Raw genomic sequence first — 27,946 nt, 5'->3', positions numbered from 1 at the left:
TGAGCAAATAGGTAAAGATACCAAGACAAAAATGTATTTTTCTCTTATTATAAGTCTTTAACGAACAAACAAAAAAAAGGCAATATTCCGACGCCGATCATGGGTAATCATATAAATCAGGTTAACTGGTTACAAGGCTTTCTTTAATGCTTTAATTGCTTACAAGTACATACCAGAACAGTAAATATTTAACTTACAAATACAGTACTGTAGAAAAGCAGTACAGTAAGAGTTTAACGAACAAACAAAAAAGGCAATATTCCGACACCGATCATGGGTAATCATATAATTCGGGTTAACTGGTTACAAGGTTTTATTTAATGATTTAACTTTATTTAAGTGCTTACAAGTACAGTACATACGAGAACAGTAAATATTTAACTTACAAATACTGAACAGCACTGTGGAAAAAAACGAACAAATAAAAAAGGCAATATTCTGACGCCTATCAGGTAAACTGGTTATAAGACTTTATTTCTTGCTTTAACGTTATTTAATAGTACTTTAAGTTGCACATAAACTTACCAGAACAGTACAGTACTGTAAATATTTAACATACAAATACTGTGCTACTGTACTCGGGAATGTCTCACTCACTGAATAATTTCCCGCCTAGATCGTCACATAATCAAAACAAACCGCGCGCTGCGGTGACGTTCGAGGATTTGATCTTTCAAAGGCCTCTCCTGCGTTAATTTGTAGTTTTCATAATGGTTTTTTAATCTTACGTTGTCTTATATGTATCCCAGCCCTTACCGTGTATAATTGCGAGCGCGTTCCGTGAGATCGTGTTCCGTGCGAGTTACCTGTAGATTAAAAATACTGTATGTGAAATATTTTTGACAACAAATAATTTTTAGAGGTTGCTCACTGCCCTTGAATATCAGTGTATAAGAGTTCTATCTATCTATCTATTGCCAGATGCCTCAATCCCGTTTGGGGTGGCCACAAACAAATCGCCTCCAAGTCGCCCTGTCCCCTGCCATTTCACTGTCCTGCTCCCAACTCACACCCCCCTCTCTCATATACCTCTCCACCCCATCCCTCCATCTCATCCTCGGCCTCCCTCTCCCTCTTCCCCCCTCCACCTCACTCACATACACTCTCTTCGTCAGTCTTTCACCCTCCATCCTCTCCACATGGCCAAACCACCTCAGTGTGTTCCTCATAACGCTTCCTATCACATCCACATCCACACCACAACGCTCCTTTATATCCTCATTCGTCAGCCTGTCTCTCCATGTGACTCCACAGGCTCCTCTTAAATAACTCATTTCCACTGCTCTCACTCTTGACTTGTGCCCTTCCAACAACGTCCAAGCTTCACTTCCGTACGTTAGAGTTGGTATCACAATACTGTCATGTAGTTAACTTTTTCACTTCCATGCTCACTTCCCTGTTTCTTATCACTGCTTTCAAAGAACCAGCAACCTCTCTTCCCTGCTGTACCCTTTCAAGCACTTCACCCTCCAAACCTCCATCCTTACTCATCACACTACCCAAGTACTTAAACGTACTCACATTTTCCAATTCCTCACCATCCAACCTCGCTGTACATTCACTGACTTCACCTCTCTCAAAGACCATCACTTTACTCTTCCCTACATTCACCTTTAGATTCCGTTTCTTACACACTCTCTCAAACTCATCCACCAAGCCTTGCAGCTCCCCTTCGTCTTCACTCAACAACACAGTATCATCTGCAAACAACAGTACATGGAGTTTCCAAACACTATTCTCTCTCACCAGGGCCACTCCAACATCCACTACCCTACCTTGTACCTCTTTTATTACCCCATCCATGTACAGATTGAACAACCATGGAGACATGACACATCCCTGTTTCAAACCAACTTTCAAAGAGAAAAATTCACTTAGTTCACCATCCACACGCACTGCAGCCTTCGCACCATTGTACATACTCTTCACAGCATTCAACAACTTCCCATCTACTCCATATATTCTTAACACTTTCCACAATCCTTGTCTATCCACCCTGTCATATGCTTTCTCCAAATCCATGAAAGCCACATACAACTTCTTTCCCTTCTCTAGAAACTTTTCCACTAAAGATCTAAGAATGAATATCTGATCTACACAACCTCTTCCCTTCCTAAAGCCTCCCTGTTCTTCTCCAACTAATTTCTCTGTTCTTTCTCTAACTCTGTCAATAAGTATCCTACCATACACTTTTCCTATTATACTAAGAAGACAAATGCCCCTATGATTACCACACACTTCTTTTTCCCCGTTTCCTTTGTACAAGGGAATAATTATACCTGACTTCCAATCCTCCGGGACTCTGCCTTCCTCCCAGGCCAATCTGCACATCTTCCACATCCATTCGACTACTATCTCTCCCCCATGCTTCAGCATTTCACCACACACTCCATCAATTCAGAGAATTTTGTATCTGAAATTTTCTGATATTTATGAATTTTTCAGATACGATATCAGCTCATAGGTCACAAATGGTTAATTTTGGAAAAAGGTAGATATATTTATTAACTAATCTGAATTACTTCAGAGGAAGTTATAGATTTTTGATGAACACTTAATTGTAATACCGGTAAAAGACTATCAATACAATCACTTCTGCGTTATTAAATGACCAATATGTTGCCAACCAAATCATTGACCACCCATTGCTGCAGGCGTCGCTTAACTCCATGAGGAACTCTCCGTCTGTGGTCGGCCACAACTTGTAGGATGTATTGCAGCTGGTCTTCATCCTTCATTAGACGACCGGAGAAGGCCTCGATATGTGCAACTGCTCGTTCAGCATGATCATTGGTTACTGCAAGTTTTTGCAAACATGCCAGTGCCTTTCCGAATGTACGATCTTCATAATATTGGTCAATAGGTAACTTGAAAAAGTCATCATTGATATTCAGTCTTTTGAAGAGGTTCTTTGTCTGCTTCGTGGCGAAATCAGCAACAGTCTTTCCTCGAAAGTCACCAATCGCAATGGTCACTCGCTTGGGAGGATCCTCCATATCATCATTGATATTTATATCTTGCACCATCTGTTTCTTGACTTCTTGACTGACATTACCATCAAACAGTGCAAGACCCACCAGCTCTTCATTCAAGTACCACAGATAAGAGGCAAGTTTCTGAGCTGTTACTCTGGAAATCTCATTGTTGATGGTGGCATAGTCGACTAGGGCCTGCAGCAGATGCAGGTCATTCTGTGGGGCGCTCACTGCGAGTGGTGCTGTTATCCAGGCCTTGACATAGAAGCGTGTGTAAAACACACGCAGGTCACAGAGACCACACTCTTCATTGTTGGTCAAGGTAAACTGTGAATGAAACACCCACACTTTGAATGTGTAGATTACCTTTGACATCCATTGTGCTTGATGCATCGCGCTGGGCTTATGAAAATGAGTACCTCATGGTAGTGATGAACCGAGGAAGATGGCAGTCAGCTCAAGTAGCTCACGGTAATCATCTCGAGGCTGCTTGTGCAGAAGTGTAGTGAAAACAAAGGTCAGGACCTCCTCCTTAATATCTTCAAGTTGAGCTGCGACAATTTCATCAGATGATGTGTCTTGGAAGTGCTCCTGGTCAACTGAACTCCAAAAAGTTTGAAATTGCTTGAAAAGCAATACTTCTGGCGCCAGTGCAACATGCATGGCTGCCTTGAAAGCAGTTCCTGCAAGTAGTTCTTAGATGTGATGCCGGCAGGCGAGGTACAAGAGTTCCCTGTCCAGTAGCTGTTCCACCATAATGTAATGCTCCTTGGCGACCCGTGTTTGCGCTTGTCGTGTCGAAGCAGATGCCTTGGAACCTTTCTGCAACTCCCCACAGCTTCAGTGCTCTGACCACGGCTTGTGCTTGCTGCAAACCAGTCCCTGATTCTAATTTTGGAACTTCTAATAGCTGAGAATTACCACTTGTTGAGATGATGATTGGAAGTCAGGCCACTTTTACACTGTTGGTGAGGTCTGGAAGAAGCTTTCCATCCCAGTGTACGACGATTACTTCATCCGGAGCGAACTCATTCATTATGCTCACCACCGTCTCTTTGCGCCATTTCTGTCACTGTCGCCAGATGCTGCAGCGGTTCAGAATTAATGAACTGAGATCATGACCCAAAGCTTTTGCTGTTTCTCCAAGAATCATGATAGCAGCGCGATCAGGCAGTTGATATCGATCCAGAGTGGCTGACAAATTTTGACTCAGCACAATTTCCTGACCACGTTTGGGTGGTGAAGGAAGACTTACAATAAATTCTTCATTTACAGGATTCATGCAGTTACCTGGACTCATCCTCAGATGACAAAGTACTGCTGGTGCTGCTGCTCTTCAATTCAGCGATTTCTCGAGCCTGAGCAAATGCAGTGGCGGCCTTTTCTCTTCGTTTGAGCTCCATATACTCATGGTGGCACTTATTTGCTTCTTTGATACTTAGGGTCTTGTCGATTCCTGCCATTGCCCCCAGCCGACCTTTCATACGCTGACTGATGAGAAACTGCTTGTCCTCTTCTGTTGTCATCATGTCCTCTTCTGTTGTCATCAGTTTCAGGACGTCAGCATGTGCAATATCAAAAAGGTCATCCAAAGTATCTTTAAATGATTGCTCACCCTGGACTTGTGCTGGTGTTGTCCTGCCCTTGTTTTTCTTAAGAGATTGCCACTGAAGCAAATCTTCCCCAATTTTTTCTTGGAATTGCATGTTTGTCGAACTGGAATGCGGGCAAGCTCCCTGAACTGTTCCACTTTTTCAACTGTAGTTGTCACTGCTGTTTTAATTGTCTTGTTCTGCTTCAGGTGGAGGTGCAAAAGATAACCTAGGGCTTGGCAGTTTGAAAAGAATTTGGATCCTTTGATATCATCTTCCAACTTGTTGAGCAAGTACTGTAGACATCAGACCGAGTCCTAGACAGGTTCCTTGCTTTAGCATCAGTGCTCCTACTCGTCGAAGCCATATTTGTTCATAATCAACACAGTTCAACCAGTTATCAGTAATTATGTAAGATTGCCTGTAAAAGCAGAAAGCATGTAATTAAAGGGTGCAATTAGATTGTCACTGTATGCTATCAGTACACAACAGTGACATCTCTATGCACTGAATAAGTAAGTGAAACACTGTTATATACCAAATTGTCCTTGAAATCTAGTAAATTATCGTCATCACGAATATCAGTAGCATAACCAAGTCATGAGGTCTAACGACAATTATCTAACTGCCACACCCGGTTCACAGTAGGCAGCTGTGATCTGCCAAGGTGCTATGATTTTAAACCTATGTACAATGCAGAACTGAGTAGTTTCAAGACACCGAAATTGTTTGAAAGACATTTCTGTGACAACTGTGGGACAAGCTGAATGTAGCGATACGTAATAACATAAAACACCGACGAGCGACCTCTAAATACAAATATTTTTTAAAAAATATTTTGCATGACATGTTTCCTGTCATACGGAAGGATTTCAGGGGGTATCGTCCTAAAAATTCGCAAGATCGAAAATTAGGACCACCCTAATATATATATACAGCAGAACCTCTTTGGTCCGGACCCCTTTGATCCGGATTTCTGTTAATTCGGACAAAATTTAAAAATAATAAGCTCCAAAAATGTGTTGAAAGTAATTCTAAAGTCATTTTCAGTATCGGCGCGGAAAGCGATCGTCATTTGTTTAGTCTCGGATCACGCTAGGTCGCAACATGGGGACCTGTTTGAACACACGCTAGCATTCGTTCCATCAACTAGTTCACCAACCATTTATATTTTTATGCTGTATTTCAAAAGTTAATCCTCCTTACCATGCCCCTTAATGCAAGTGTAGCTTCTGTAATGAATAAAGGTGTTAAAAGGAGGAGTTTGCTTACACAAAAATGGGTCAGAATATTCTGCAGTGTTTAATGATTACTGTAGATTATTTTTTGTACTTAAATGTGCTTTACTTGTACATCAAACATTAGCTTCTTGCCCATATGGGCGTTATCAATATGCTAAAGATGACAATGTATTTTTTGCCTACATAAGTTTTATTTTTATTCCAAATATCTCAGTTAATTAATTAATTTTTTTTTTGCCTACACAGGCCTTAGTCAAATGGGATAAATGGAGTTCCCCCGAGCTAAGCCCTGTATTGGACTATATAGCCCCGCTAGGGTTACAGGAGGGAGCTACCCCTCCCAGCACGGCAGCCCGGGCGAGGCTCGAACTTGCAATCCCCCGATCACAAGTCCAGCGCGCTACCACTGTGCTACCGCGCCCCCCAGGCCTTAGTCACTTACTACAATTTAAAATGTAGGCTAGTTTCTTGTCATGGCCTTACCTGTAAATTATGCAATACAAAACTATCGTACATGATTAGTTTGGTTATTTTAGTATCATCTTTTGCAGTTATGTAGGGTTGACATATGCCACATATGTTAATAATTAACAAACATACCATATGTAGATAGTTTTTGGCATGAACTGGAGATTACCCTGATGGTCTGGACAATCTGCTAATTCGGACAACCCTTCCCCCCATATAGTCTGAATGAGAGAGGTTCTACTGTATATACAGTATATATATATATATATATATATACAGCTACTGCAAATTGACTAAGGACCTTCCCCCACAAGGTATTAAAAAAAAATTATCATAGTATATCACAATGTATGTTCATGAAATGCCAATCATTAATATGAAATCATGTTTCCCTTGTTCTCAGGACCAGTTGGATGCATTTTGGCATGGAATCACTTAGATCTCTAAAGTACTCTGAGGACATTTTCTTTGCACCAAACATTTGTCAGTTCAGTCTTGAGGTTGTCCAGATTGGGTGTTTTCTTCTCTGTCATGATATTCTTCAATGTTGCCCAGCAGTTTTCTATCGGATTTAGATCCAGACTGTTGCCAGGCCAGTCGAGGACCTTAATCTGCTTGTTCTAAAGCTTTTTTGTCGCCTTTCTTGACTTGTGACATGGAGCTGAATCGTGCATGAAAAAGTCACACCCATGAATAGCAAAAAAGTTTCACAAATGATCTTTCAGAACTTGAATGTACCAGCCACCATTCACCATCAAGTTCTTAGGAGGAAAGTAGAGGCCTCACCTTCCCATTTCACCTGAGGAACACCCCCATACCATAACTGATTGCGGGTACTTAACAGTCGGCACCTTGTAAGCAGGGTCATACCAACTGCAGGAGGCAGGACGACGAACCTTGGCAGAACACACCTGGAACACCTGGAATGTGCTTTCATCGGAAAACATAAGTTTTCTCCACTCATCTGATGTCCACTGTGCATACTTCTTGGCAAACTGAATGCGCTGCTTCGTCATGCAGTCACCGAGAAGTGGTTTCTTGGCTGCGGTGCAGCTTGGCAAACCCAGCTCCTTCTGCAAGTGGTGTTGAATTGAGCATTCTCTTCAATTCTGCTACTGTCAGCCGAGGATTCTTGATTACTTCCCTCTTCAGAAGCGTATCTGAACCTCTGGAAGGTGTCCTCTTCTTTCCACCGCTGTGCTTGTGCTCTGGTACGACATCAGGTGGCAGGCTGTGAGCTGCAGCAAGAATCTTCATGACAGTCGACTTTGCACATCTAGTACGTTCACAAATCGTGTTGATAGGGACATTATCCCGCCTCCACGCAGTGATAAGGACTTTCCAGGCATAACAACTCGACTCTAGGAAAATAACAGGGCAAACAGTAATGCATACGAAAAAAGAGGGAGGTGCAAGCTTGGAACAACGGGAACATAGAGTATACTCTCACTCTCACTTCTGGGCAAGCACTGATGTGCTGAATGTTTCACCACCTCCCGCCAACACCAAAGGAGTTGCCAGTTACTTCTTGCCCAAAAAATTCACTTGGTAGAGGTGGAAACACAAAGCAAAGACAGACAACTCTCCCACAGCAATTCTGTGTGTAGGTCCTAAGTCAATTTACAGTGGGGATATATATATATATATATACATATATATATATATATATATATATATATATATAAATTTTATATATATATACATATATATATATACTTTATATATATATATATATATATATATATATTGTATGTACTTATCTATCTATCTATTGCCAGACGCCTCAATCCCATTTGGGGTGGCCACCAACAAATCTCCTCCACGTCGCCCTGTCCCCCGCCATTTCACTGCCCTGCTCCCAACTCACACCCCCCTCTCTCATATACCTCTCCACCCCATCCCTCCATCTCATCCTCAGCCTCCCCCTCCCTCTTTCCCCCTCCAACTCACTCACATACACTCTCTTTGTCAGTCTTTCACCCTCCATCTTCTCCACATGGCCAGACCACCTCAGTGTGTTCCTCAACACTTCCTATCACATTCACTAAGATGAGCTTTCTTAAGCTCAGCTGCAGACAGTCATGGGTTCTTGAGTACTTCTCACCTTAGAAGCTTGTCAATTACATTCATAGTTTTCCTAGGTCGTCCTGGGATGTGTTTCCTGGCGGGAAGCTGTGAGTCAGGGTCGGCAGCAGCTGCAGATTTTAGGCGCTTGATGGTTGCAACTCCATGTCCTGTACACCTGGCTATTTCTTCTAAAGTGACGTTTTCACCTATCAGAGTTAATATTTTTGACTTTTCTACATCAGCAATCCTGTCATGATCACGATACAACCGCTAGTTGGTGTGCTTTTTTTTTTTTTTTTTTTTTTTTTTTTTTTAAATAGAACATAGGAAGGAAAAACAAATGAATAAAAAAAAAAAAAAACTAATCCATACACCAGATTACTGGTGTCCTCTGTTGATAAAGTATCTGTTACAGTTAGACTTGAACAGCTGTAGGTTGATGTTTTGAGGGAAACAACTCTGGGGAAGTGAGTTCCAGAGAGATGCAGTTCAGGGAATGAAAGGCTTCTGATAGGCAGAAGTTCTGCAATATGGCTGAGTGACATTCCAGTCATGAGCGCTACCAGATGCCCGTGTAGCACGAGGGAAGGCAAGGAGAGGTGGCACAATGGACACAACTTCATCTGAGCATTTGCTATAAAAATATCTGTAAAATAATGCAAGGGAGGCAACATTCCTCATTACTGGTAAATTTATTAGTAATAGCAGGATTATTAATAATTCTAACAGCTTTATTCTGAATTCTGTCTAGTTGCTTTAATGCAACCTCTCCATATCCATTCCACAAGGGTGAGCAGTATTCAAGCTGAGAGCTCACATGACTCTTATAAATTACAGTATAGCTAACTGCTTGTCAGTGAAGAAGTTACAGACTCTGCACAATAATCCAAGTTTCTTTGAGGCAGTTTTAGCAAGTGATCTGACATGAGAGGTCCAGGTGAGGGGACTGTTAAGTGAGACACTGAGAATTTCAATACTTTTGGAGATGGGAATATTTGTATCACTGAAGGTAATATACGAATCTGGCAATACTTATCTATTAGTAAATTGTATATATTTAGTTTTACTAGCATTAAATGAGACAAGGTAGTTTTGTCCCCATTCACTGATTGTAGATAAGTCCTGATTTATGGAGATGGCTGTACTAAGTTGAGAGTTAAAGATATCAGACTAAATGGGTGTCTGAGTGCGAATGAACTATGAAGTGTTGAGTCATCTGCATATGAATGGATGGGACTGTAGGTCATAGATAAGAGATCGTTAATATGAACCAGGAACAGGGTTGGAATAAGAACTGATCCCTGCGGCACGCCGGTGATAATTGAGTGGAAATTGGAACATACATCATCTACTTTTACTTTTATTTTTCCGTTGCTGAGATATGAGTTTGGTTTCTTTTTGGACAGACCTCATATAAAATCATCTACTGTTTACTAAAATATAAAGTACTGTGCATCCTCAGCTGAAAGGATAATGGAGACTGCCTCTAACCCCTTCAACATATGGGGTCTCTCAGCTGAATCCCACAGAGCATAATTTGGCCACTGCCACAATGTTTTATTCAGTTTTGAAGGTGTCTTTCATGGTCAAAACATTAACAGCCACATAGCATGTCATGTAAACAAATCTACTAAAAATCAAATAAAGTATGGTACAAACTCCCAAATCCAAACATGCAATTTCTAAAAACCTCAAATTTCCACAAAAAAAATTCCATACTACAGAGTGGTATAGATATCACATGCCATCTCACAATCAAAAGACAAAGTTCTTATGTACACATGCATAACAATCTAAGGTACTGTACTGTACTTCACTGTATTTACTGTTTCCACTGTACTGCAGACTAATTATTACATGATTTTTTCATAGTTATCATGATTCTGTTCCAAAATATTCAATTTTTCTCTAAAGCCTTGGCAACCAAGCATTCTGGATTTGAGTTTGTATGGACTGTATTAAGAATAGCATGTGTGTGTGTGTGTGTGTGTGTGTGTGTGTGTGTGTGTGTGTGTGTGTATTTACCTATTTGTACCTATTTGTAGTATACAGGAATTGAGCAATGCTCGTGTTGTCCTGTCTCCATATCCACATTTATCAAGTCTACCTTTACACACATGAATGTTTTTCTCATGCACCACCTCTTTGTCTAAGTCGTTCCAAATATTTAAGAATATACCTAATTGTGATATACACGGAATGTACTATGCTCGTGGGTTTCCGTCGCTGTTTCTCAATAAGTCGAATTTAACTTTAAACTCGTTTAAGTTTTTAGACTGGACGATCTCTTTGTCCAGGCTATTCCATAAGTCTATACTTCTGTAAGGAAAGCTATATTTCTTGATATCCTTCAAGCAGCTTGACTTTTTCAATTTCATTCCATGTCCTCTTGTTGCTCTCTTATCCCATACAAACAGATCTTCTTTGTCAATTTTATCTACTCCCACCATGGTCCTGAACACCGCAATCATGTCTCCCCTCTTTCTCCTTTCCTCTAACGAAGGCAAATCCAGTTTTTCCAGCCTCTCTCTGTATGACAGGTCTGTCAGACTGGGGACCATCTTGGTTGCTGTTCTTTGTATTCTCTCAATCTTGTTTATATCTTTCTTTTTGTGTGGGCACCACACTACCGCTGCATATTCTAACCTGGGGCGGATCATGGCCACTATCAATTTTTTCATCATTTCCTCATCCATATAATGAAATGCTACTCTTATGTTAGTCAAGAGCTTATAAGTCTCTCCAACTATCTTGTTAATGTGCTTTTCTGGTGACAAACTATCTTGGACCAGCACTCCCAAATCTTTCTCTTCTCTCCTTTTTGTGATTAATTCATTACCCAAAAAATAATTCAGTGATGGTCTCCTGGTACTTTTACCCATTTCCAATATTTTGCATTTCTTTACATTAAATTTCATTTCCCACGTCCGGCTCCAATTGTGTATCCTATCCAAATCCTCCTGCAGTATTTTACAATCCTCCTCAACCTCTATCTTCCTCAAGATCTTTACATCATCAGCAAACAGACTCGCATAACTGTTCACTCCATCTACCATATCATTTACGTAAATCAGGAACATTACTGGCGCCAACACTGAGCCTTGAGGGACTCCACTTGTTACTTCCCTCCATCCAGACATCTTTTCCTTTATTACTGTCCTCATTTGTCTGTCTCTCAAAAAGTCTCTCATCCATTCCAGAAGTTTCCCCTTTAGTCCTCCTATATATTCTAGTTTCCACATTAGTCTCTTATGAGGTACCTTGTCAAAGGCCTTCTCTAAGTCTAAGTACACACAATCCACCCAACCATCTCTCTCCTGTACCACATCAATCGCTCTTGAGTAAAAGCTCAACAAGTTTGAAACACATGACCTTCCACTTCTGAATCCAAACTGACATTCAGCCAAAATATTCATCTCCTCCAGATATTTTATCCATCTGTCTTTCAGGATTCTCTCACACAATTTTGCGACCATGCTGGTTAGAGACACTGGTCTATAATTCAGGGGTTCTTCCCTGTTTCCTCCCTTGTAAATTGGTACCACATTTGCCCTCTTCCATTCTTTTGGCACTTTCCCCTCTTCCAGTGAGCATACAATTAAGCTGTGAATTTTATCCGCCAGTTGTTCTCTGCATTCCTTCAGTACCCAATTAGAAATTCCATCAGGTCCTGGGGCTTTCCTTACATCATGAGTTTCCAGTAATTTATACACTTCCAGCACCTCCACTTTTATATCTTTCATCACCGGAACATTTCTAATCACTCCCTCCCCTTCCACAAGCTCCTTTTCTTTAGTGAAAACTGACTGGAAACGTTTGTTCATTATTTCTGCTTGCATTGCCGCATCCTTAAAGACCTCTCCATCTACTTTCAGCTTGGTGATTCCTTCCTTTTGTTTCAGTTTGCCATTAACAAATCTATAAAACAGTTTGGGTTCATCCTTGCATTTGTCAATTATACCTTTTTCAAAATTCCTTTCTTCTTCACTACGTATTCTTGTGTATTCGTTTCTTGTTCTTTTATATTCTTCCTTTGTTCTGTCGTTACCTCTCTTTCTCCAATTGTTCCACGCCTTATCTCTCTCTTTTTTGGCTATCATACACCTTCTATTAAACCACTCCTTTTTCCTGTTTTCTTTCCCTCTTACTCTTGGTACAAATTTTTCCACTCCCAAATTATAGAGGTCTAGAAAGATATCCCACTTCCTCTGTATCTCTCTTGTTTCTCTGAATTTTCTCCAATCCGCATTTTCAAAAAATTTTCTCAATCCTGTAAAATTTGCTTTGCCAAAGTTGTATCTTCCCTGTCTATGAAGCTCGTCTCTTGGCTCGACGTTTCCTATTAACATCTGGAACTCAATGACCACGTGATCACTTTTTCCCAAAGGACAGAGATATTCCAATGATTCTATTACATCGGGTTCTTTGGTGAACAGTAAATCTAACCTTGCTGGTGTGTCCTCACCTCGAAACCGTGTCTCTTCTTTGACCCATTGCGTCATCACATTATTCATTATTATATTTAATAACATAGTGCCCCACGAATCCTCGCCGCCTCCCAAGTACCATTCCTCCCAGTTCACCTCTTTACAATTAAAGTCACCCACCAAAATTATATTATTGCTTTTCTCAATTATTTTTTGCAAGTAGCTAGCCATATCTGACAACATCTCATGGTATTCGTCATCCTTCCATGCTCTCGTCTTTGGGGGAACATACACTACCGCCATATCTCTCTTAACATTCTCTCCAGTTTCTAATTTCATATATATCACTTCAGCCCTGCCTTCTCCCATTTCCACAGTATCTACATTTATGTTGTTCTTCACTGCTATCATCACTCCTCCTCCCTTTTCTTCTTTTCTGTCTTTTCTCCACAGTTTGTATTTACCATCTCCCAAATGAACATCAATATCTTCTCTTAATTTGGTCTCTACAAAGCACATGACATCAGGTTCATGTTCTCTCAAGAAATCATTAATTTCGATCCTTGTCGATATGAAACCATCAACATTAGTATATATCACCTTCAAATTATTTTTGACATTATTAATACCCTCTTCTCTCCTACTCTCTGTCCGTACCACTTCCTCAACTTCTGATCTTTCACAACCATCCCCCTAGTTTCCTTCACTTCTATTTCCTTAAATACCATTTCCTTACTTTCATATCCAATACTCTCCAAAAAAAAGTATTACGTTCTTCCTCTGTCCTCTTATCATTTTTTCCTTTACTTCTTCCTTTAATGATTTTAAAACTTCTCTTTCTTCTTCATTCAGATCTTTTCTTATTATAATATTTTCCATCCCCGCCTCTTTGCTTAATTTCCAGGTCACTTTGAGTATCTCATTTATTACACTTTCTGATGTAAACTTGACTCTCATTGGTCTTGTTTCCCCTTTCTTATAAGGCCCTATCCTCCTTACTTCCTCAATTTCTTTTACCCACTTGTCTCCTTCGGGGTCAATCTTGCCTAATATTCCTCTCACCATGTTCGTGTCTCTCTCGAGTCTTGCGAACCTAACCTTTTCTTCCTCTTCCCTGTTTCCAAATACTACCACACATCTGTTCCTTTCTACAGTTTCTCTCACTATTTTCTCTTTTTTCTTCAGTATTTTCACTACATTTTCTTCCATTTCTTTCTTGTTCATTTCCCTTTCTTCCTGGATGATCTCTCTTAAGCTGACCACTTCTTTCTGTTCTTCTTCTACGTGTGCCCACTTTGCCTTATGTTCTTCTAATACATTACTCACCTTCTCCGTTTTATTAGTACTCTCTTCAAGTTTCCTCCTCAGTTCAACATTTTCCCTCTTCAAAGTCCTAATCTCTTCATTGGCTGTTTCGTTGGACTGGATTAGACTCTGTATGGTGGTTTCCGTATTTCCTGACACATCCTTTATCACTAGATTCTCTACTTTTTTTTCGAGTTCACTAATCCTCATAATTAATGTTTTCACCAGGTCCATGACATTAGTATTAGCATCAAATCCTTGAAATTCCATTCCCTCATTGTTTACATTTTCGGCCATGTTTAATGTAAAGTACCTAAACAGCTGTTACCAAATAAGCCACAAACATTCATGTATACTATTGCCAACAAATCTTTACATTTTTGGTAGTGTACTAACTTTCATTATTTTAAATTTAAAGAAAGACCCTAGGAGACAGGACAGACAAAATTCCTGAAACTACTCAAGGTTAGGAGCGATGCCTGGGACGACCGTGTGTGTGCGTGCGTGCGTGCATGTCCACATATATTTAAAAAAAAACAGCTGCGTAATTCATAATGACTCAAGATGAGAGGGGATGACCTTGATATTGTGCTTCTTTTTGGTAAGGAGAATGTCATCTGTCTTCTTGGCAAGCTGCTCCTTCACAATGATCTTGCGAGCCTTGAAGTCAGTCCTTGTCTCATTTTGAGCCTTTTTCAGTTTCTTCCCCACTTTCAGTTTCACTTTGGCAAAGTCTGCCTTTCTAGCTTTCTTGGCTTTTGCACTCTTGGTCATCTTGAACCTAAAAAAGAAAAAAAATACAAGAATAAGTTTCAAAGCAAGCCTGAGGACAGTAAATCACCCAAGGGGATGAGGGTGGGTTCACAGAATGTGGGAAGTTTGAGGGGAAGAGAGGGGGAAGTCACTGAGGCATTCAGTAGGAGGTGGGTGGATGTGGCGTGTTTGCAAGAAGTCCGGCACAAGGGTGGATCAACCAGAAAGATTATTGGGAAGGACTGTTACTATAAGCTGTTTTGGCAGGGGGGGACAGACAGATACAGGGGTGTTGGTGTGATGGTTCCAGAGAAATGGGTGGAATATTTTGAATGTTATGAAAGTAAGCGATAGGATACTGGTAGCGAAAATTCTGTTCGGTATAAAGATAACCACAATTTTATTGGCATATGCTCCACAGGCTGGACTGGATGAAGCAGAGAAAGATAGATTTTGGAATGATTTAATATGTGTAGTAGGTGGTATGTGGGATGATGAGATAGTGGTTTTGGGAGGAGACTTAAATGGTCTTGTAGGTGATGCAGCACAAGTTTATGAAGGAGTACATGGGGGATGTCCGTATGGTATAAGGAATGCAGAAGGGGAAAGGATACTCGAGTTTGGGGAGGCAACAGACATGATTGTGTGCAACACACATTTTAGGAAAAGAGAGAGTAGGTTAATTATACATGAGTCTGGGGGAAATAGCAGTCAGATCGATTATTTTCTTGTTAGGAGGGCTGATAGGAGGTTAGTGAGGGATGGTAAAGCTACAGAAAGTGAGGAGTGTGTGCAGCAGCACAAACAACTGATTTGTGATATGATGCTTAAAGAACGAGTGATAAAAAAGAGGACTTATGTACCTAGGAGGAAAATATGGAAGCTGGAAAACCAAGTAGTAAGGGATGCCTTCTATAGAGAGATGAGGAGAATGGTGGCTGAACAGGGAGCCATAGACAGAGGCGTTAATGAACAGTAGAGCCCTCAAGAACAATCTCTTGAGAGTTACTGATGTAATATGAGGTTGGACAAGAGGCCCACCAAGACATAAAGTAACTTGGTGGTGGGATGAGGGTGTAGAAGCTGCAGTTAAGGAGAAAAGAAGGCTTTTCCGGGAATGGAAGAAGGGTGGTAGCAAGGAAGAATACTTGGCTGCCATACGTAGGGCTAGAGGAGAGGTATACAGGGCAAAGTCTGAGTCACAGAGACTTTTACTTGATAACCTAAATCATGGGGAAAGGAAAAATATGATATTTAAGGTGGCAAATCAGATGAAGAGGGATAATTGGGATATTAGAGGTGAGCAGTGTGTGAAGAATGATGATGGAAGGATAGTGGTGAACAGTTAGGATATTAAATATGCATGGAGAAAGCATTATAGCCGGTTGCTGAATGAGGAGTTTAACTGGGACAGGGAAGGTTTGGAGCCAGCAGATCCAGTGTTTGGCCCTTGGCCTTTGATTGATGCTGCTACTGTGAGTGAGGCAATGGGCAGGATGAAGGTAGGGAAGGCAGTACATGTGTCTGTGTTGACTACCAAAATGTTGAAGGCCTCAGGAGATATACGGGTGAGGTTAGTCACTGACCTGATAAATATGATTATTTATGAGCATGTTGTCCCAGATGATTGGCTGAAGAGTGTAATTGTAAATGTGTATAAAAGGAAGGGTGATGCCCTGGAAAGAGGAAATTATAGAGGTATAAAGCTTTTAGATCAGATAATAAGGTAATGGAGAGAGTTTTAGAAGGTATGATTATAGAAAGAGTGAATATTGATGAGATGCAGTTTGGGTTTATGCCAGGTAGGGGGACCACTGATGTCATATTCATTGTTCGATAGCTTCAAGAAAAATATATTGGGAAGAAAAGGGATTTGTATTTTGTTTTTGTTGATTTGGAGAAGGCCATTGACAGGGTCCCTAGAAAGGTGGTGAAGTGGGCAATGAGAAAGTTTGGCTTGGAGGAGTGGCCAGTTACGGTGGTTATGGCTATGTATGTGGGTGCTCGCACCCAGGTAAGAGTGAATGGAGATTTGAGTGATGAGTTTTCCGTGAACGTTGGTGTGCATCAGGGGTCAGTTTTGAGTCCCATGTTGTTTATCATGTTACTTGAAGCCTCCTCATGTGACTTCAGAAACGGACTCCTGTGGGAGATGTTGTATGCTGATGATTTGGTGTTGATTGCAGAGAACGAAAGGGAGGCAGAGGAAAGGTTTAGGAAGTGGAGAGATGGTATGGGCACAAGGGCTTAAGGGTAAATGCAGATAAAACAAAAGTGATGATATCTAGGGTTGGTGGCAGTAGTCATAGACAAGGGAGAGTGGCCATGTGCAGTTTGCCACGAGGGCGAGGGAAGTAATTCCGTCTTGTGTGGTGTTTGTGATAAATGGGTGCACAAGAGATGTAGTGGTATCAAAGGTAGACTGTGAGATAATGCTGATTTTATGTGTACGGCGTGTCGGGGAGAGCAGGTGGAGATTGTCAGGTGTGAAAGGATTGAACTTGCTGGTGAATCTCTTGAGTGTGTGGAAGAGTTTTGATATTTGGGAGACATGCTGTGTGCTGGAGGTGGGGCTGGAGCTAGCTCTGTGGCTAGTGTGAGAAGTGGTTGGAAGAAGTTCAGGGAGCTGTTGCCTCTCCTGACATTGAGAGGACTCTCCCTACGTTCAAAGGGGTCTTTGTATGCAGCATGTGTTAGGAATGTAATGCTATATGGTAGTGAGACCTGGGCAGTAAAAGAGGAGGATATTCGCAGGCTCAGACTTACAGAAATGACAATGATTAGGTGGATGTGTAGTGCATCTGTGCGTGCAAGGTCTGGGGGGGCTGGGTTTACGATGGAAGAGTTGAGAGGTAGCATGGGACTGGAGTGTATTGGTGTTGTGATGAGGAGAGGGAGATTGAGATGGTTTGGGCATGTGGAGAGGATGAGGGATGATAATTGGGTGAGGAAGGTGAGAAGTGTTAATATTGAGGGTGGGGTTATGAGGGGTAGACCGAGAAGACATGGGACGTGGTCATTAAGTGTGACTTCAGGGTTAAGGGACTAAACAGGGAGGCTGCAATAGATCGTGCAGCATGGAGAGCCGCCATTAGGTGACCAAGGCCGACACATGCAAGCATCTTGGAGCCTTTAAAAACAAAACGAATGTACATATAAACATATCTATCTATCTATAGATAGATAGGTATATATATGTACATACATACATACAGTATATATAGATAGATAAATAGATAGATATAATATTTTCATTCCATTCTCAAATAATGACAATCTATGTTTCCTTTTCGTTTTTGTTTTCAGTTTTCAAGGCTTGCATGCATTAGCCTTGGTCACTTAATGGTGGCTCTCCATGCTGCTTGAACTCTGGCGCTACCCTTTTTAATCCCTTAACCCTGAGGTCACACTCAATGACCTCATCCCAGGTCTTTTTTCTGTCTACCTCTCACTACCCTACCCCCCAAATTAACACCTCTCACTTTCTGCACCCAATTATCATCCCCTATCCTCTCCACATGCCCAAACCATCTCAGTCTACTTCTCCTCATCACAACACCAGTACACTCCAGTCCCATCCTACCTCTCAACTCTTCCATCGTAAGCCTAGCCCCCCCAGGTCTTGCACTTAAGGACACACTGCACATCCACCTAATCATTGTCATTTCTGTATGTTTGAACCTGCGAATATCCTCTTCCTTTAGTGTCCAGGTCTCACTACCATACAGCATTACATTCCCAACACATGCCGCATACAAAGATCCCTCAGCACAGAGGGAGAGCCCTCTCAATGTCACGAGAAGCAACAGCTCCCTGAACTTCTTCCAACCACTTCTCACTTTAGCCACAGAGCCAGCTCCTGCCCCACTTCCAGCACATAACATGCTTCCCAAAAAACAAAACTCTTCCACACACTCAAGAGACTCACCAGCAAGTTCAATCCTTTCACACCAAGCAATATCCACAAGCTCTCCCCGACCTACCGCACATATGAAGTTAGCATTATCTCGCAGTCTACCTCTAATACCATTAGGGTACATCTCTTATGCACCCATTTATCACAAACACTGCACAAGATGGAATTACTTCCCACGCTCTTGTGACAAATCGCACATGGTCACTCTCCCTCTTCTTTGAAAGTACCGCCCCCAGCCCTAGATACCATCAATTTTGTTTTAACTGCATTTACTTTTAAGCCCTTGTGCTCCATACCATCTCTCCACTTCCTAAATCTTTCCTCTGCCTCCCTTTCATTCTCCGCAACCAACACCAAATCATCAGCATAGGACATCTCCAACAAGAATTCATTTCTGAAGTCATGTGAGAGGACTTCAAGTACCATGATAAACAACAAGGGGTTTGACTGACCTCCGATGCACACCAACATTCACGGAAAACTCATCACTCAAATCTCCATTCACCTGTACCTGGGTGTGAGCACCCACATACAGGGCCATAATGGCCCTAACTAGCTACTCCTCAATCTCAAGCTTTCTCACTGCACGCGTCACCACTTCTCTAGGGACTCTGTCAAAGGCCTTCTTCAAATCATCAAAAACAAAGTACAGTTTCCTTTTCTTTCCTAAATATTTTTCCTGAAGCTGTCAAACAATGAATATGGCATCAGTGGTCACTCTGCCTGGCAGAAATCCAAACTGCATCTCATCAATATTCACTTTCTCTAATCATATCTTCTAGAACTCTCTCCATTATGTTCATTATCTTGTCTAAATGCTTTGGGCCTCTATAATTTCCTCTATCTTTAAAATAATACAGCACGTAACTTGTACTTCTGTCAGCCATCTTTGCCATGTCAGTTTAAGACCAGTCTTGACTGGTCTGATTTTTCTGAAACTGTCTTGCAAGAACAGCCATGGGACTAGTCTCGACTGGTCTGAAATTTTCACGATATTGTGGCATACCGGTAATTAAGAAGTGAGAAAATAATTAGGGATGAAATTTAAATTACCTTGTAGTGTTGCTTTTAATAGTTTTCTTAATGCTTTTAACAAAGGTAATAGTGGTAGGTGGAGACGCTCACCATCCACTCACTCAATGTAGTGCTGTTCTCGGGTGTCTGCCCTTTCCTCTCCTCCATCCTTCTTTCCTTCCATCCTCTTCTGTCTTCCTTTCCTTCATTCTTTCCTTGTCCTTCTGCCTACGGGTAACTTTACACTCCCTCTTCTGACTTTCTTTCCTTCATTCTTTCCTCTTCCTTCTGCCTGTGGATGACTCTACACTGAGTGACAAGCCAAATGGTTTCCTGTACACAAGGAAACCATTTACTACGCTGTGTGGTAACCAACCAAATTTTGGCGCCTGGTGGTTTACTGGGTAATTATTGCGCTCCAATCGGATTGAGCCAGTGAAGGTTATATCCAAGGGATGGCTGGAGTTGATTGCTCATGTAATGCCACTCAGGGATGAGTGAGGTTGGTCACTCTCATCTTAAATGTCAGGACCAACTTGCCTAGCCCCGGGTTCCTACGCTCCTCTGTGGGGCGACTTAGGATTGGATGATGATGATAATGATGATGATGATGATGAACAAAGGTAATATAACACCTGTTAAATCAAAATTAAATATCTTCAAGTGTGATCTCCAAATTTATCTTTTATTGGTACTATACAGTACTGTAATCTACCTGGTTTGAATGGCATTAAAAACTATTAAACAGCAATACTACAAGGTAATTTGAATTTCAGTCTAATTATTTTCTCTCTTCTTGATTATGCCACATTTTCATGAGGCTTTCAGACCGGTCGAGACTAGCCCCATGGCTGTTCTTGCAAGACAGTTTCAGAAAAATCAGACCAGTCAAGACTGGTCTTAAGCTGATATGGCAAGTTGGCTGACAGAAGTACAAGTTAAATACTATATTGTTTTAAAAATGGAATTTCACACAAATAACAGCCACACGTGACATCAGATGGTGATAGGGTACAGCGTATAAATATAGATGCTAATTGAAATGAATACATGATGAAACCTGAACTGAAAAAGATGGTCAGTTATGACTGAATTAGTGATATAATAACATCTGGAGAGAAATGCAAATTTCATTAATCTCTATGGATTACTGTAAGGTAATGACAGCTCTTACAACTATTTCCCAGTAATACCATAATTCATTAAGGACAGGTACAGTACTGCATCCTTTGCCTCCGGTTATTAGGTCTGTTTTACCGGTAACTGAAAATGTTAGCTACCCTTTCATTTCACTTCATGGTGTAATGTGAACTCATTTTCATGATTCTAATAGTGACACACTGACAAGATGTCGTAATTTCTTTCATATGACGTAGAAACAGCTACTGTGTATGCTAATAACAACAGTATTTATATCTAAATTAATTTTTGATCATCCCATTCTCTCTACACAACTCAGCAACTCCTTCATGACTCCGTCTACTCGATCCTCCTGCCAACATGAGAACCTTGAGGATTGTACCGTACTGGTCTAAACTCCATTCTCGCAAGCATCAAGTAAGGCCAGGAAACTTTGACTGGTCTAAGAAGGCCTAACAAAAATGCAGCTTTTCTCTACACTCCTGTAGAATGGAATGGCAACAATAAGTAATTTATTATTATTTTTTTTTTTTCACTCTTATACTTCCTAGTAAGAAGGCATCCTCCAAGAATTTGGCATCCATAAGAAAAAGAGCTCCCATCAGTGTTATTTTACAAGTTGCTAATAAGTAGTTCATGGATATTACCACCATAAATGCATAGTATATTACCTACAAATGCTAATGAACCCCCATAACCCCACTCAGAAATCGATATTTACAGAGATAATGAATTTAATTATAATTTCCCCAAAAAACAAACTTTGGATCTTGACTCGGCCAGTCCGTGTAAACAATGCGTGCGTTCACACGTGTGTTTCTCTTTCTGTCGACTGCGCATGCGGCTGCTAGGTCTGTTTCACCTACTCATATGCATACTTTATGTCACGTGATGGTATTCTACCAATCAATTTGAAACACGGTCTTTCATTCCTTCTGAGTGGAAAATTCAAATCCTTCTCGCTGTGGCTTCTGAAGAAGTAAGATGTGATCTGTCCACTGAGTGTAATATTGATTATTTACACGTTATTAAGCGTTTCCACTCAGAACCGGAGGAAGCCACTGAGTTACTGAGAAAACACCGTGTATTTTTCTGGTACCGGTAAGAGATATGAGTGATTTTTTACCTTCATTTTTGTCAGAAGTGCTTCATTTTGCCTAGTGCCGGTCCTAGCTTTTCTAAGGCCCTATGCTAGATCTCTTTTGAAGACCCCCCCCCCCACTCTTTAGTCACATTTCACCCCTACCCTATATATTCACCCCTCAAGTTATACCCCTATCCTGAGCAATGTAACGTTTAGTCTTGTAAAATTTTATAAACAGCCTTGTATTTCTAATATATTTTAGCCTGCTAAGGAAAATTTTCTTCCTGAAGCATTCAGTGCTTATAAATGGAAAAACCTTTATTGTTTTTATGAATATTTAAATATGTTATATGAAAGGGGGATCTCTTGTGGTGTTTATCCTCTTATCACATTCCAATACTATTTTATGCCACAACCAGGTGATGATCGCCTGGCATGAACAGCAAATTTATTCATGGTACGAAAAACGGGAACATCAGATGCTCAGTTTCGTCAATACTGGCGCTTAGTTTTTATAGTACAGCCCTAAAACATCTGTCAGGAACGTTAACAATAAAGTTTGGTCAGCTTAGCCACTTACAATATTCTAAAAACAGTAGCCTACAGTCGCATAATGAGTGGCAACATTAAATAAATTACTAACCTTTACCGTTAGCATGAGGTTCCTCTTGTAGCCTTTTCTTTGTTCATTTTTGTGAACCTGAGAAATGTTTAAGCTTCGATGTCATGTTGCTGACTGAGGGCAGCATTCAGCAACTCAGCTGATCTCCTGCAGTGAAGCACTCACTATTGCCATCAGAATTTAATGTTAAATCCCACTACTCAAATTTCTAATTACCACTGTTTTTTTGTTACTCTAAAAGACTAAAATAATTTTTGCCTGCAATTATTCAATTATTATTGTTTATACAACGTTCATGCACGTGGAACCAATTAATCAATATAAGCATCATTCTCGCCGTACTTTTATTTTTTTAATACACATCCTGAGGACGGGAGGCCCCACCAGTGATGTGGAGCCCTACGCCCTGAGCATATAGGAAGGACCAGCCCTGATTCTGCCTCTTTTTCGATCATGAACTTTGGCTGGATGAGGAGGTGAAATGAAGCATTTTCAACAGAAAACGGTGCCAAAAATAACTCAAATCGCATAAAAAACCACCAGAAAAATATACTGCACAACCTGGACCATCATATCTCTAAGGTAAGCATTCTGCTGCAGAACATTAGGTTAGGTTAGGTTAGGTCTGGTTAGTTTAGGTCTGTTTGGTTTGGTTAACCGGTTGTGCAGTAAATTTTTCTGGTGTTTTTTTATGCGATTTGAGTGACTTTTGCCTTCATTTTCTGACGGTTAGGTTAACCGGTTGTGCAGTATATTTTTCTGGTGGTTTCTGATGCAATTTGAGTGACTTTTGCTTTCATTTTCTGTCGAAAATGCTTCATTTCACCTCCTTATCCAGTAAAAGTTCATAATTGAAAAAGAGGTAAAATGAAGCATTTACGAAAAAAAATGAAGGTCAAAGTCACTCAAATTGCATCAAAAACTGCCAACAAAATATACTGCACAACTGGAGGGGTGTATTGGCAACTTGTAAAAATTTACCTTGATAAGAAACAGGGAAGTGAGCATGGAAGTGAAAAAAGTTACTACATGACAGTACTGTGATACCAACTCTAACGTACGGAAGTGAAGCTTGGACATTGTTGGAAGGACACAAGTCAAGAGTGAGAGCAGTGGAGATGAGTTATTTAAGAGGAGCCTGTGGAGTCACATGGAGAGACAGGCTGACAAATGAGGATATAAAGGAGCGTTGTGGTGTGGATGTGGATTTGATAGGAAGCGTTAGGAGGAACACACTGAGGTGGTTTGGCCATGTGGAGAGGATGGAGGGTGAGAGACTGATGAGGAGAGTGTATGTGAGTGAGGTGGAGGGGGGTAGAGGGAGGGGGAGGCCAAGGATGAGATGGAGGGATGGGGTGGAGAGGTATATGAGGGAGGGAGGTGTGAGTTGGAAGCAGGGCAGTGAAATGGCAGGGGACAGGGGAACGTGGAGACGATTTGTTTGTGGCCACCCCGTATGGGATTGAGGCAACTGGCAACAGACAGATGGATAGACTTCCAACACGTACAGGCTTATATTGTACTACACAATATTTGAGGAGGTGGTCAACTTGGATGCTAACACTTATCCTTTCTTTGGGTGCCCAAGGGCACTGAAGCTTTAAAAGACCTGCTCTTTTGGATGCCCCAGGGTGTGAAAAAAAAAAAAAAGGTTTGTGGTCATAATTGGGCTGAAAGTGAGCGTGACTGCTGATTTTTCTACGATCCCTCACCTTGGCACAGATAACGAGGGAAGAATGGAAGAGGGTGGTGAGTTGGAGAACAAGTTGAAAAGGAAAGTGTCAACGTCTTCTTCCATTCAATGACAGAGGTTACCATTCAAGCCAATATAAACTGGAACTCACTGTCCAATCAGATCACATTAAGTGGTTCTATTATAAGTATGGGTTTGAAAGTCACTGAAAAAAATTCGGTAAATTTTTACAAGTGGACAATACACCCCGCAGGTAGTGCAATATATTTTTCTGGTAGTTTTTGATGGGATTCGAATGTTTTTGACCTTCATTTTTGTCGAAAATGCCTCTTTACCCCTCTTTTCCAATCATGAACTTTGATTGGACAACTAGGTGAAATCAAGCATTTTCCAAAAAAAAAACTCAAATCGCATCAAAATCCACCAGAAAAATATACTGCACCACCGGGTAACATAACGGAACAGATGAAACCAAACCAAACAGATGTAATGTAACCTCACCTAACGCACTAAACCTAACCAAACCTACCCCAACATACCTAACCTATCCTAGGAGAATACATAACGTAACCTCACCCAACACACTAAACCTAACCAAACCTACCTAAACTATCCTAGGAGAATACTTAACGTAACCTCACCCAACACACTAAACCTAACCAAACCTACCCCAACCTACCTAACCTATCCTAGGGGAATACGTTACGTAACCTCACCAAACACAGTAAACCTAACCAAACCTACCCCAATATACCTAACATATCCTAGGGGAATGCTTACCCTTGAGATACGATTGTCCAGGACGAGGGTCGTCTGGCAATAACGTCGTGGTTCCAGAACCTTTGAATCCAGTGGTTTATGAACAATATAAAATTTCAAGCCAGAAGGTGTGTGTTGTCCAGAAAAGTTCCTTTGCAGTTAGAAACACAAAAACTACACTGTACCCGTTTCTTGGCTTTTACGTCCTTTTTGTACCAACCACAGTACGACTGATGTCTGTCTTTTCAAAATTGACAAGGTTCCTGACAGTCTGGGCAATAAACTTCTGAAGGTAATACACCGTGTCCTCCTCAGATTTCGAGTGGAAACGCTTTATCACTCGTAAATAATTAATATCACACCAGGGACACACAGCACGTCTTTCTTCTTCAGAGGCCATAACGAGAAGGATTTGAATTTTCCATCCACACTGAATCAAAAGCGCAATTTAAAATAATTGGCCAAATTCCATCACGTGACCTAACGTAGGCACATGAGTGGGTGATACAAACCTACGAGACGCATGCGCAGTCGAAGGGAAGAGAAACAAACGTACGAACGCACGCATTTTTTACCCAGAGTGGCCGAATGAAGATCCAAGGTAGGTTTATTTGGGAATTTTAAATTAAATTCATTATCTCTGAAAATATCAATTTCTGAATGGAGTAATGGGGGTTCGGTATAACTTTAGAAGTAACCAACGTTACCAATTTTCATTATATTATGTTCCTGAACTATTCTAAGACTTACCTTTTAAGGCTAGTTTGAGTTTGGGGAACAAATTTTGTAGGGGTCGTCATATAGTGGCTTAGGTTAGGCTATCTCTCAGTAGCGGATGAATGTCGCGCCATATTGGCTGGTGCAGGCGTGTGCACTCGGTCTATGTCAGGCCCTAGGTTAGGTTAGGTTAGTTTGGGTTAGTTTAATGCAAAATAGTGTGTTTTTAATTAATTTTGATCTTGATTTTGGGGGATAAACCCACTTTTGGAAATCTTACTCAAAATTCCAAAAGGGGGATTTTCCCCCAAAAAAATGAAGGTCAAAACTAATTAAAACATGGTATTTTGCATTGGAAAACATAAAAATGATAATAAAAGAAAACGTTGGTTACTTCTAAAAATTTACCGGGGGTTCTTTGTGATCCTTAGGGACTATACTATACGTTAATGGTGCTAAAATTCCAAAACTGCATATTGTCCACTTGTAAAATACCAAAAATTCTTTAACACATTTTATTCTTTGAGTGGCTGCCTATCATGGGCCAACTGGTACAGCAGTTATCCTCTCATATTCTTATGTACCCAGCCTGCCCTGTTACGACTGGAGCCTGGGAAGTACGTGCCACAGACGCCGTGATAAGTGCCTGACCATAGTTAAATTATTATAAAGCATATAAAACTGTATTTGACTACTTACGTGCCTCTTGTAAATGAACGTACTTACAGTTCACACTGTTTGTATCACTAAGCAGACCTATGCATAACCAACACTAGGTTCACGTGCGTTTGTTTACAAAATGCATCGTTTGAAGACCGGTACCGACGGTCAGACATCCGAGGGATTCCCCGTCACCAGTTCGCACCCTGGACGACTCCTCGTCAGTATATAAATATACCTAATACAGATAAATGAATACCGTTATCATGAATTGGTAATCCTTAGGGAGACATAGGATCACCTTGTTTTGCAGTTCTTCTTCTTCTTGTGCGTTTAAGGGCCACGGCCAGTACAATGGCCCAAAGCCCTGCCTAATGCGAACTGCTTAGGGCCTCACATTATATGCGGGAGAGCTGCTGTCTAGATTTTCGGATAAAGTCAGACGTGCACCTCACAACCCGTTCTCGTAACCGAGGGTCCCCGATACCGCCTCCCAGGAGTGTGTGGAGAGACAAACTGAGAACTCCCAGAGATGCCAAAAGTTCCCGCAAAAGGGTGCGAAGCGAGTGGAACCTAGGACACCGTAACATGAAATGTTCTATGGTTTCTTCAACCTGAGGACACCACTGGCACCATGGATGCTTTATCATACCCAAACGGTACAGGTGGCTTGCAAGGCCTGTGTGGCCCAACCGTAACCTTGTGATGGCTACATCAATGTCTTTGCAGGGATGGCGTGCCCAAGGGTGTTCAAAGGAGTCAGAGCGAAAACGCCCCAAGTGGGAGGCAGGTAGGGTGGTTGCTAGGTGCGCATTCCAGTGCGATATGCAGTCGCTACGTGCAAGTTTAGGGAATGTGGCACTATCTGGCGTCACATGGACCAGTGTACTGTATGTCAGTGCTCGCTTTGCTGCTGCATCTCCTATTTCGTTGCCACGGATGCTCACATGTGAGGGAATCCACTGAAGGTGGAGGTACCAGGGAGGAGTAACAAGGAAAAGGAGGTATTCCATAATAGCATGGACAGTCTTGACATGAGTCACCGGACGATCCGAGAGAAGGAGGATAAGTGCAGACTGTGAGTCGATGTATAAGACTACCGATTGAGGCTGGAAGAAAGTCCGGATAAATTCAAGGGCCTGGAGGATGGCTATGAGTTCTGCGGTTAGGACATCGTACCGCCCGCTGAACGACCAAGTTTGGCATATGGAAAGATCTTCAAAATAAGCCGCTGAGGAAAAGGAAGATGGAGGGGAGTGAGACCCATTCGTGTAAATTCTCAGGAAGTCCTTATAAACCGAGGAGACCAAACTGTAAAAGATCTTCCATGCCAAGACTGTATCTGTCGACTTCGAGAACGGTACTGGGAAGTAGGGGGAGACATATGGAGACAAATCCTTCCAAGGGGGCACTGGGGAGAGAGGGGCCACTGGGGCAGGCCTGGGCAGATCGAGAGACAGGGTGTGGCAGGCTCAGATACTGCGGATAATGTACGGGCTGACGAAGGACTGTG

General features: G+C 41.4%; 1 protein-coding gene across 1 annotated transcript in view; it reads right to left on the bottom strand.

Annotated features, from left to right (window-relative positions):
• The window catches only part of LOC145399807 (testis-expressed protein 10), a 271,732-nt gene extending 245,176 nt beyond the window's left edge, over nucleotides 1-26,556 (bottom strand). The window contains exons 1-2 of the mRNA XM_080272356.1: nucleotides 26,473-26,556; nucleotides 14,655-14,856 (exon numbers count right to left, since the gene is read on the bottom strand). Coding sequence (XP_080128482.1) covers nucleotides 14,655-14,849 — 195 coding nt within the window. The 5' untranslated portion in view covers nucleotides 14,850-14,856; nucleotides 26,473-26,556. The remainder of the gene's footprint in view (nucleotides 1-14,654; nucleotides 14,857-26,472) is intronic.
• Nucleotides 26,557-27,946: the final 1,390 nt, after the last annotated feature.

The sequence above is a fragment of the Coenobita brevimanus genome, chromosome 50 (genome assembly GCF_032717465.1).
Source record: "Coenobita brevimanus isolate Jiangsu-jjx chromosome 50, ASM3271746v2, whole genome shotgun sequence".
NCBI lineage: Eukaryota > Metazoa > Arthropoda > Malacostraca > Decapoda > Coenobitidae > Coenobita > Coenobita brevimanus.
The sequence above is the reverse complement of the archived record's forward strand: the minus strand, read 5'-3'. Positions and strand labels throughout refer to the sequence as shown.